Source organism: Theobroma cacao, chromosome 2 (genome assembly GCF_000208745.1).
Source record: "Theobroma cacao cultivar B97-61/B2 chromosome 2, Criollo_cocoa_genome_V2, whole genome shotgun sequence".
Lineage (NCBI taxonomy): Eukaryota > Viridiplantae > Streptophyta > Magnoliopsida > Malvales > Malvaceae > Theobroma > Theobroma cacao.
The window spans coordinates 9,654,106-9,665,962 of record NC_030851.1 but is presented as its reverse complement, the minus strand read 5'-3'; the positions used below and the strand labels follow the sequence as shown (position 1 = coordinate 9,665,962).

At 34.5% G+C, this 11,857-nt stretch overlaps 1 protein-coding gene across 1 annotated transcript; it reads left to right on the top strand.

Annotated features, from left to right (window-relative positions):
- Window positions 1,525–3,234, top strand: LOC18608603 (coumaroyl-CoA:anthocyanidin 3-O-glucoside-6''-O-coumaroyltransferase 1). The gene has a single exon (XM_007043389.2). It carries the CDS (start codon window positions 1,584–1,586, stop codon window positions 2,982–2,984), a length of 1,401 nt encoding a protein of 466 aa, XP_007043451.2. The 5' UTR covers window positions 1,525–1,583; the 3' UTR covers window positions 2,985–3,234.

Sequence of the window (11,857 nt, the reverse complement as noted above, 5' to 3'; positions counted from 1 at the left end):
CTCGTGGGCTTCCAGAAGCAGGCCGGGCGTAGTGGATTTGGGCTCCTGCGGGCCACCAAATTGGGCCAATTGCAGCCCAACAAGGTATAACCCTTTTCTTTTTGCTTGGACTTGTTTTAGTTAGTGTTGGGTCTAGCCCATTTTAATTAAAATGCATTTATTTTTTAAGAAAGAAATATTTATATAATATGAATACTTATATTTAATATTAAAAAATCAAAAAATAATAATAAATAAATAATAAATAAATAATATAATTTGAATAAATATTTGAGTATTACCACCTAAAAGGGGCAAAGAGTTACCTCTTTTGGGTGGATGTTTTTCGGGTACGAAGTTCAAGACGGATTTTCACCGAAGCGTCGGGATAAATCCGAACTCTAGATTTCAAAACCCATTAAGTCAAATAGTCATTGTTAAAAAATAATATATGTAGGAAAATTTTGTTACATTCGAATTAATTTAAATAAATATTACTAAATAAAGTTAATCCAATCGTTTAAAAATTAATTAATCATTTATTAGATAAGCTTTGTAATCAAGTAAAAAAATTGACCAACAACAAATATGGATTTAAATAGAAAACCAAAAAATAAAGTATATATAAGTAAAAAATAATAAATAATAAATAATCAAAAAAATTTTTAAACAATCAATAAACGCGTGCATGTAGATACCATCATTTTATACTGTTATTGCATGCCACTCTTATTTTGCAAATGGCGCGGGAATCCAGATGATGGGATTTCTCCGAGGAGCTTGTAGAGACGAGTTCTTCCGGGGATATCTCTAGGTGAGGAAAATTTCGAGACTTCACCAAAGCGTTGGGATGGTCTTCGAATAATTTTTCAATAAAAGATTACCGACTCCATCATTTAAAATAAACAAGTCATAACATCATTTTACGCTTGCATCATGTGCATACGTAAAACCAAATAAAAAACTCAGTCTGTCAATTTAATAAAAATTTAATTAATAAAGTAGGGATTAAATTAAGAAAAGACTATATTAAGATAACTTAAGATTAAATGGTACCGTTCGTGAAACGGGCGCCACGGAGGTGCTAACCCTTCTCTGTACGTAACCGCACTCCCGAACCCATCTCTGAAAACATGGACCAGTTCTCGTTTTGTCGACGAATCTAAAATCAATTTAGAACTTCGTCGATAGAAGCGGATTAATAGGTGACCAATCACACTTTAGATAAAAAAGATTGATGACGACTTCTAACAAGATTTTAATTTTTACCCGCGTCTGACGGACGGGTTCTCAGACCCGCACGTTACGACCCTTAGGCCTTATGATTCGATGATTTTGTTGCGTATGAGCAATTTAAAATAGCATTAATTTTTACTTTTTTATATTCTTCCAATACAAAAATTTGTTTACAAAATATACTTCGCTGCTGCCAGTTATAATATACAAAGATATTTTGAGAATTTGTGTCATCATTAGGGTGTCAATTGTCAGTAAAAGAGAAAATTGAGAAGATAAGATCAAAAGCCGCCTTCTATAAATGTTGGCTTCCACAGGTTTGACATTTTGGGCCCAGACTTTTCGCTTCTTTATTCCGAAAGGGAAAAATGGCCGGACCCTGCACAATCAAAGTCCTTGACCATAGCAATGCTTCTCCACCGCCAGGCTCTGTGCCCGATACCTCCCTTCCCCTCACTTTCTTTGACGTCCCATGGCTTGTTTGCCGTCCCATGCAACGCCTCTTCTTCTACGAATTCCCTTACTCTACTCTCTATTTCACACAGACCATTCTCCCCTCTCTCAGAACATCTCTTTCTCACGCTCTCCAAACCTTTTACCCTTTCGCTGCCAAACTCATATGCCCTCCCTCACCCCACAAGCCCCATATCCTGTACACAGATGGCGATTGCGTCTCTTTCACCGTTGCTGAGTCTTCCGCTGATTTCGATCGAACGGTAGCCTACCTTGCTCGAGACGTCAAGGAACTACACCCTTTTGTCCCACAGCTGCAGCCCTCCCGTGTGCTGAACAACACACGTGTTCTGCCTCTTCTGGCCTTGCAAGTCACAGTGTTTCCGAATTCGGGAATATGCATTGGAGCGACGTTTTGTCATGTGGCAGCAGATGGAAGGTCATTCAATCATTTCATGAAAGCTTGGGCGTCCATTTTGAGGTCAGGTGGAAACTCGGCAGCTTGTCTTGAGAAGTCAGTGCCGTTCTTGGAAAGGAATGTGATCAGGGAAAAGGACTCTCGTGGGCTTGAGTCCATTCTCATGACTGAATGGTGGAGTTGGGCTTCGGATTGGGAGGAGGACAAGGTACCAGCCCACGACATTCTAGCAAACAAGGTTCGAGCCACATTTGTAATGGGCCGGGGTGACATCGACAGACTAAAACGTTGTGTCTTGATTCGGTGCCTGAAGCAAAATGAATCGGAGCAGCTACGCGCATCAACATTCGTGGTGTCATGTGCTTTTGTGTGGACTTCTTTGATTAAAGCCCAAGAGCTTTGCGGCAGAGGAAAACATGAAGATGACGAATTTCATTACTTCTGCTTCGTGGCAGACTGTCGAAACCGCCCTGAATTTGCAATACCAGAGACATACTTGGGCAACTGTCTATCAATATGCTTTGTACGAATGAAGAGGAGAGAACTGCTGGGAGAGAATGGGGTGGTAGCGGCTACAAAAGCCATTGGAAAAAGAGTATGGGAATTTGAAAAAGGGGCATTGAGAGAAGCAGAGAAGTGGCTTACTAATTGGAAGGAAATATCTGAAACGGGTCATCTTGTCACGATCTCTGGCTCCCCCAAGTTGCGTGCTTACGAGACAGATTTTGGGTGGGGAAAACCAAAGAAGACCGAAGTGGTTCAGATTGATGTTTCGGGAGCTATATATCTTGGTGACAGTAGAGACGAGGAAGGAGGTATTGAGATCGGTTTGGCACTCAACAAAGATGAAATGGAGGCATTCCACGGCTTCTTTGAACAAGGCTTGAAGACAACTTAATTAGTTTCCAGACGCTCATTCCAATTTTATGCGTACTTGAAATTGTATTAGATTTGAGAATGAAAATATGGAAATTATTAAGTTTGGTATTATTGTAAATAGTTAGTCTTTTTGCGTATGGTTTTAGTCTTTTCCTTTCTACTCTTTTAGAACAATTTTATCATTGAGGTATAAATACCTCTTTGTAAACACTCTATAATTCTTGATGAAAGAGAAGAGAAAGTTCCAAACAACTTCTCTTTGTTTAGCAACCAACATTAGACTTGTCTATTACTCTTCCAATATAAATGAACCATCAATAATGTTCACCTGCAAATTGATTATCTCATTCTCCCATGTTTGCAGGACCAAATTTATGCTGAATAATTTATTTTATTTGTATTGGGACATACATTTACCAACAGCGAAATTTACTAAAAGCGATCGATGTAGTGTGGCACATATAATAAGGCACCAAAGACTCAATCCCTTGTCCAATAAATTCCCCATGGTCAACGTTCAGAACAAAGAAAAATGAAGGAATAATCGGGGATTCAATTCAAAGCATGTCTTGACCAAATTAAAAGGAAATTAGGACACCTTAGCTGTTGGAGGTTTGAACCAACAACTGCTGTATGGAAAATTTCTTGCTGATTTTGTAAGCAAATTAGAAGAGCATGCTTTTGGCTTATTCAAATTACTAGGATTGACGATCATGAATTTCTTTATTAATGCCTTTCCTCACATTCATTTGCAGTTGGAACAAATTTGCTGCCTTGGAGACTTGCCAATAGCTGTCTAGTCAAGTCACAAGTTTCTAATAAGTGAAAGTGAATTTCTCTAAACATGACAAGAAATATTCCTCAAGAAGGGAAAGTAGATTGTTCATGAAAGATGGAGCATTATTAAATGTGCTTAATGCTTTGCGTATATTATATGTATTCTTTCTGATATGTGTTTGACCCATAAACAAGCCATGCTCATCGTCAATGAACATGAACGCAAACTGTAAAATGTCTCCAGTCCTCCCAAATCTTATGGGTCCAGACTCTACTCTAATTGGGCTTTAAAAAGGTCCCCAACACATGCATCTTTATACATTCAAATTGGTTTGAGTTCCATTAACTACCACTGCTTTCCAAAACAAAAATAAATGTTTTCGTTTAATCAAAAGTAAAGGATGGAAATCATATTTGGGAATGTAAATGGGCTATTGTAATATGGTTACCCGCAGATATTCAATTCGATAATATAAGATTAGGATATTCTGTATTCGATTATATGAATTAGGGTAATGTTTTTAAATTTCAACACAAATTTGAATAGATTTTGATTATCACTTTTAAGATATTTTAAACTTGAATCCGATTATATAAAATGTTACAAAAATTTTAAATTTTGTGGGATTTGAATTTTTGTCCTCCATACCTTAACACAATCTTTATCATCTCAACTAACATACCTTCTTCTTTTTTTATACTAGGGAATAAAATAAAAATTAATTATATCATTCTAAGCCAAGATATACGTAGATTATCTGCAAGTAAAAAATAAATAATCCTAGTGGGTGGAGAATTAAAAATATGAAGACCTGGTGCTAAAACCCGATTATGTGTTACCATCTAATCGACACACTGATTGGCTTCACGATGAACATGAAATAAAAAGCATTTCCAATTTAAATTAAGAAGCTTTCTTATTCCACTCAATAAGTGAGTATTTGGTACCCCCTAACCCAGCACAATTTTAAGCCTTGATAAAGTGCCCACAATTCAGCTGTCAATGAGTTTGAGATATCGATTTTGTAAGTGAATCCAACAACCCACATACCAAGCTCATCACGAATCAATCCACCTCCAACTGCAATTCCTGGTTGCCCCTTAGCACTACTATCAACATTAAGCTTGACAAAGGACATTTTAGGCCTCTCCCAAGCTATCAAGAACTCGTCTTAATCTAATCTATTCCCTGCTTAAATTATCAAAAGCCTCATTTGCCTTGGTCCATATCTACTGCCTCGCACTGTAAGGCCACATAAAAGAACTATCAAACAACATCTTGTTCCTCCAATACCACAGCATCCACAATGTATAAACAAATATTAATCCCCATGGGATACCATCAAATGTCTCTACATTTAGGCAATTCTTCATTACCCAATGCTGCAAATTTTGAAGAAAGAAATCTCCATGTATAATTTCTGGCTTAAACTGCATCCACATATTTCTTGAAGAATTACAATCGCTTAATGCATGCATTATTGATTCTGATATACACCCACACCATATACAAGAAGCCGACACACCTGCTAATAGATTCAATAGCCATGCTAAGTTGATAACGAATCATGCATTACTCTCCATGTGAAGATTCTAACTCTCATAGAAGACTTGAATTTCCAAATTTTCCTCCAGTAACTCAATGCTGGTGCAGAATCGTGTAGTTGAATTTGATAAGCCGACTTGATAGAAAATCTACCATCACTCGTCAAAATCCAAGATCCCGTGTCTAGTTCTTCACTTTCAGTATCTATAAATAGAGCAAGAATCATTAAAATAATTTGGTTAGGTAGAACTAACCTCATTTGCTCAATATCCCATTCACCAACTTCGTTACAGTAACTTGTTACTGGTAAATCAACTTCCAAATCTGTCAAAGGAGAAGTAGCAAAATTAATTAGAGGACCACATCCCAACCAATTGTCTATCCAAAATCTAGCACATTGTCCATTATTAATATTTACCCCCAAACCTTTCTCCAAAATCAATCTACCCTTTAGGATACTCTTCCATATATGAGAGTCATTTGGCTTTGCTCTCACTGTCATAAAATCATGGGATTTTAAATATTTTTTCTTCAATAAATTCACCCAATAACTATCCTTATATTGCCAAATGCTCCATCCAAGCTCGGCAAGCAGAGCCAAATTGAATTTGCTAGAGTCTTTAATCTGTAATCCACCCTCCTCCCTTGAAAAACAAATTTTCTCCCAACTCATCGCATGAATCTTCCTCTCATTTGCACCGTGTCCCCATATAAAATTTCTGTTTAATCTATCAATTTCTTGTACCACACTTTCTGGAAGAAAGGTTGTTTGCATCAAATACATGGCCATAGAACTTGTAACAAATTGAACTAACATACTTTTTCATAAACTAATAAATGTAATATTAAATTATATTAGTTGAATTATGGTGCAAATTTAGTAGGGATTGAACTCATAGAAGGATGACAAACACTCCAAATCTTTGCCAATTTTCCCAGTTAAACGGATATTTAACGGAATTGGATAATTAACGGATAGTTGTTTACTATAAAGATTCAATTTTAAATAGTATTTTGTAATTTTATGGGAGTTTAAATAGTATTTGAATATTTTAACAGCTAAACAATTTTAGATTGGATATCTCAAAAATAGGGAGTATCCTATCAATTTACATCTTTAATCATATTCTTAATATTTCGTACATGTAAATGATAGAATATGCCATTACAAACATAGGCAGGGCCTGATTTAATTGGCCAATTAATATCATGTTGTTGACAAAGATTGAGTAATGTTTAACGTTGCACATTATATACGGCCTGTCACATGCAAATTTTATTTTCCAAAGAATTTCCTAATTAGCAACATGCTGATTATATATCGTTGTTCTTATTTAATTTTCAATAATGAAGCATTACATAGAAAAAGAAAGAGAAAAAACCGAACTCATTGAATTTGCAATGTAAAGTATATTAAGAAAATATTCAGCCGTTCACTGAATCTACGACCCCGTTTCCTGTTTCTTAACGTCCAGAATATTCAGCCGCAGAGGAAAATGCCTGAGTTGACCATAATTTAAACCATACACAAGTGCATACCTAATTTATAATCTAATAATTCCGATGGTCGTATGTATCAAACGTGCATCATGGTGGCCGTAACAAAGTGTCCCTAAATATTGCATTGACGCCAGCATCGATCTTCAACGACTCTGATTAATTCTCTACGTGTAATTCTCTCACTCTCTCTCCACACCTGCACGATGAACCTCAGCCACGTGTCCTCAAATCCAAACTATCGACATGATCGAGCCTAGGGAGGTATATGGTTAAGAGAATTTGGAGTTCTTGCCTGCCTAAGTACCATAAAAATATGCTCATCAAGTTCGTACTCTCGTGTGTACCATTTACAACAACTTTGGCAAACGTATTCTTACTGAACCTTATGAAGTATAGATGTGAACTCTTAAAAATGCTGCCAACAAAGAATAAACAAAAGCTACATTAATATTCAAAGTTTGTTGGAAATCTTGGACACCCTTCCAACAAGAAATTAACAAACAAAATTTGTATGACTACCATATACACTTAACATTTGTAAAATATAATTCATTGGTCAACTTTGAAGATGTGGATATCTATATATGGCAATGCCATGCACAAGCAAACCTTACATTTGTCACAAGTAATTACCTTTGCTAGTATCAAGTATGTAAGCATTGACTAAAATTATATTAATCAATCCTTGAAAAAAGAAATCAAGGTGACGAACTAAATCATCAAGTTTCCCCGGCCACGGTCCAGGGTTGACATTGCAGCCACATATATGGAAAAAGAGGATCAAAATCTATGAGCTGAAATCTCACCCCTTTTTTTTTTGGTTTAAAATTATATATCCACATTAAGCACGCATGTGTCATCATGATACAAGTTTCTCAAGCCTATCTCTAGTCTTTATTTATATAGAAAAATGAGAGGTTTCTAGACGAGGAACCGGAGAACAAGAGATTTCGTTTTAGCAAAAACAACTACTGACAAATCCTTGGGTAGCATTTCTAATACTCTGGTTGTGTTATTTATTCTTCGTTGTCAATCATCACTACCATCTCAAGTTTATAATAAAAATGAAAAGTAGTACGTAATTATAGAACCATCTTGGAGGGATAATAAATGAAAGATATAAATGCAAAGGCAAGGAGCCAAGCAACGGGGCTTTTGACCTTGGGAACAAAACTATGCAGATCGATATATAGTATAAAAGCATTTGACCAATTCCTGTCATGTTAGATGGAGGTGGATGAAATTATGCACCTGATTGTCAATGACTTTGAATTGAGTTTCCAAGTTGCAGTGCTGGCCTTAAACTCTAGCTTCTGCAGAAAAGCAGCTTCTGCCTTTCCTCTTTTTAGAGTAGCAATTGTCAAAATTAAGCAAGACCACATATTTTGAGAGGAAAGGTTGTACCCCAAACAAAAAATGAGAGGGAAGGGGGATGGTAGACTTTGTAGTTGGAAGAAGAAAAGCCACCTGGCGCTGCCTGCTACGTGCTCAACATATAGTGGTTTATTCCAAACAGAGTCCAGCTAGGAGAGTTGACACCCGTTTAAAGAAAAACTCATGTTGAAAAGGAGAGCTGACACGCCATCATAAACTTGTGTTTGCTGAAATTCAAGTAGGCTTGACGCTTCGAAAAATAGGTTTTAGTTACGCTGTTGGCAAAGTGCAAAAAGATTAATTTTCCATTTGCATATTAATTAGTATTTTTTTTTTTAAAAAAAAGTTGGATTTCATTCAATTCATGATAAATATATCAACATAACTTGAAGAGATCAGCCTCCAACCACCTGCAGAGAATATCAAAAAACAATCTGAAAATCCTAGAAACCTCTAGATGCCCCGAATATTAAATAACAGTATAAATTTTGTTGAAATTTTCTATTAATCTTGTTACACCGTATCATATATCATATGCGCTTCAAACTCGATCAATCAAGTTCCTTCACCGACTTGTGGAGTACATGCATAGCACCCAATGCAAGTACCACAAACTCAAAACTCATGACACTTAAAACAAATTACTTTTAATAATTGTTACTAATGATTCGGAAGGTGTGACGTTAAGACAGATAGGTACTCCTCATATATGAAGAGGAGAATTCATCTCCCAACTCATTTTAACCTAGAGAAATTTCTATTTTTATACTTGTGTGTGTGTGTGTGTGTTTTTTAATTTTTTTGCAACAGGTTGTGGGCTTTTAGTCTGGGAGACATGTTAATATAAATTAACTTGGGTAGATTAATTTCCCTATAGTGATAGTAATAATTTATTTTGGTCACTTTTACTGGGAAATATCATGAGATTAAGTGTGCTACTTAATTATACTCTTTAATAATCAATCGTTTGCAAAACGTCAAGAATATTAATGTGATTTTAATTATGCTTATATGGAAAGTTTTGGGTAGTCATTAGGCCAAATGCTGATGAAAGCTAACGTAGGTGAGCACTTTTGGACGGAGGCTGATTCAAAAATTGGGGGACATGGGCAATGAAAACAGCGTAAAATTTTCTTCTATTGTGGATAGCGTACTTAACTACCTTACCGTCCAGTCCTTATCAACTTTGGGATGCACAAATACGGTCAAAGTAGGAGGTGCTTATCATTCATCACTATTATCCAATTCGATTTACAGTAAATTAGTTAGCAAGATTTCTCCACACTCAATGTAATTACTCCTTCAAAGGAACTATAAAAATTCAACCAATGAACTTAAGAACAATGGTGGCAGGCCATTTTCAAAATGTTTAGATAGGAAGTTGTAGATGCAATAATAAATCATCATAAGAAAAAATATATCCACAGAAATCTAGGCTTCAAGTTAAGTTTCAATGGGGATCAACATTTTAGCATCTATCATAATTAATTGTTGTCTTTTAGCATTCACACTGATGATTCTGATCAATTATAGCTATTTCTAAAAAATAAAAACCACCATCTATATTTCAAATTTTTGTTAATTTTTTTTATAAAAAATCTAGTAGAATTTTTTTTTATTTTGAAAAGCAAAAATCTAGTATAATTGATGTCAACCAAATTGAAACCAAAATTTTACAACATAAATATTAGAAAAACCCCTACATTGTATATGTTTATTCAATCAAATTGTTCACCTTTTATTGTATTCAAACGAATCATTAAAACTTTTATTTTGAATCAAACAAACCTTGTGATCTAATGAAAATTTAAACATCCTTCAACACAATACCAATTGTTAGTTTTTACTTATATGATACATGACTTGGCTAGGTGATGTAACCATGTGGCATAACCAAAACCTAAAACTCAGAATCCGACAAACCACAATCACCAAGTCGTCTCCATCTACCGGCATGGGAATCACAAAAAAAAAATCATTTTCTGATTCTTCTCAATCTCCTCTCTCCTTTAATCCAAATAGTTTTTCTAAAATCTCTTCTTTTTTTCCAAATCTATAAAAAAAATGAAAAAATTTTAAAGTCCTAGATCTAGATTTTTTTTTTTTTAAGATTTGGTGAAAATCAATCAATGGAAGTGCAGAAGGAAGAGAGGGGAAGAGGAAAAAGGGATAGACAATAGCAAACTCTTGCCATCAATAATTAGAGTTTTGTTTGTTCAAGAAAAAAGAAAAGAATGAGGAAAAAGAGATTTTTTTTAAAAAATAAACCAATTAAAATGCAGAAGGATGAGTGAAAATTTGAAACATATGGGTTTTCTTTTTAAGTTTGATCAACGATAGACGATGATCGACAGCGAATGATGTTGAGTTCCAACAACAATGGTGGTCAGATTATGAATAGATTCCAAAGAGAGGGGGAAAATGAGGATATATATACAAGAGAAGAAAAAAAGGGAAGGCTACATAGCCTTCTTAAAACTATGTCGTAATGAACGGGTGAGGTAAAAAAAAGAAAAAGAAAAATTGTTATATCATTTAAGGGTGTGCAAATGGTTAGTTCGATTAGTTTAATTTTGGATATCCAATAACCGGACTAACCAAACTCCTTCTTAAAAATAATCGAAACTGAACCGAACTATATAATTAACCGAACTAACCGAAACATAACTAATTCGGTTACTTCGGTTCGGTTTTCAAAAACTAAACTTAATAAATTTTTTATTTTTTTGTTTATATATATATTTATTTATACTGTATTTTTTAAAATAAATCAATATTACAAAAATATTAAAAATAATATTAAAAAATTATAATAAATAAAATGAATACTCATATAATTTATATGATATAAACAACAATAAATAATTTAAGTTTAGGATTTTTTTCATATAAAATCTCCATAATACTTTTATTTAAGTTCGGTTAGTTCGGTTAAAATTTTTTTTAACCGAAACTAAACTGAAATAATTTTACTAACCGAACTATCCTAACCAAAAAACAAAACTAACCGAACCAAAAAAATCGAACTCATTTCGATTCGGTTCAATTGTTCGGTTCGGTTTATATTTGCTCACTCTTAATATCATTGGCCACATGGTCAAACCATCAAGTCATATTATATGTCATCTGAATAGAAAATATTAATTAACATTAAATCTAACGATAGTTAATCTTTTGCCAAGATTAAATTAAAACTTGTTTGACTTTAAAAAAATTTTTAACAACTTCTTTTGAATGTAATAAAAAATGAGACTTTAGTTGAATAAATAGGAACCCTGCAAGAGCTCTTTTTAGAGTTTAAGTCGAACTTTCATTTACTTGAATGCAGCGCTTGAGTTTAACAAACTTCAAATGCAGTAGGACACTTTCTAAAACACATCAAATGAAGAAGAGTGTTTCAAGTAAGATGTATAGTCATTGGTGGAAATTATATTTAACATCCTAAATAATTGTTTATATATATGGACTTACTACCATTCCATACTTAAATTTATATCTAATTTCAAATGCATATATACAACATAAATTAATGGGATAAATGTGTAATGTACGTACACATGTAATACGCAGAGAAAGAGGTACGTGTCAGAAGGCCGGCGCCAAATTCCGTTGACTTCAATCTTGGTACCCTTCTTGTTTCCGACTATTTATATGGAGGTCATATTTCCTTTGGGATCCACCACTTACGCTTTTTC

Bases quoted from the DNA above. Each gene is read 5' to 3' on its own strand.
- LOC18608603 (XM_007043389.2), top strand. From the start codon at position 1,584: ATGGCCGGACCCTGCACAATCAAAGTCCTTGACCATAGCAATGCTTCT.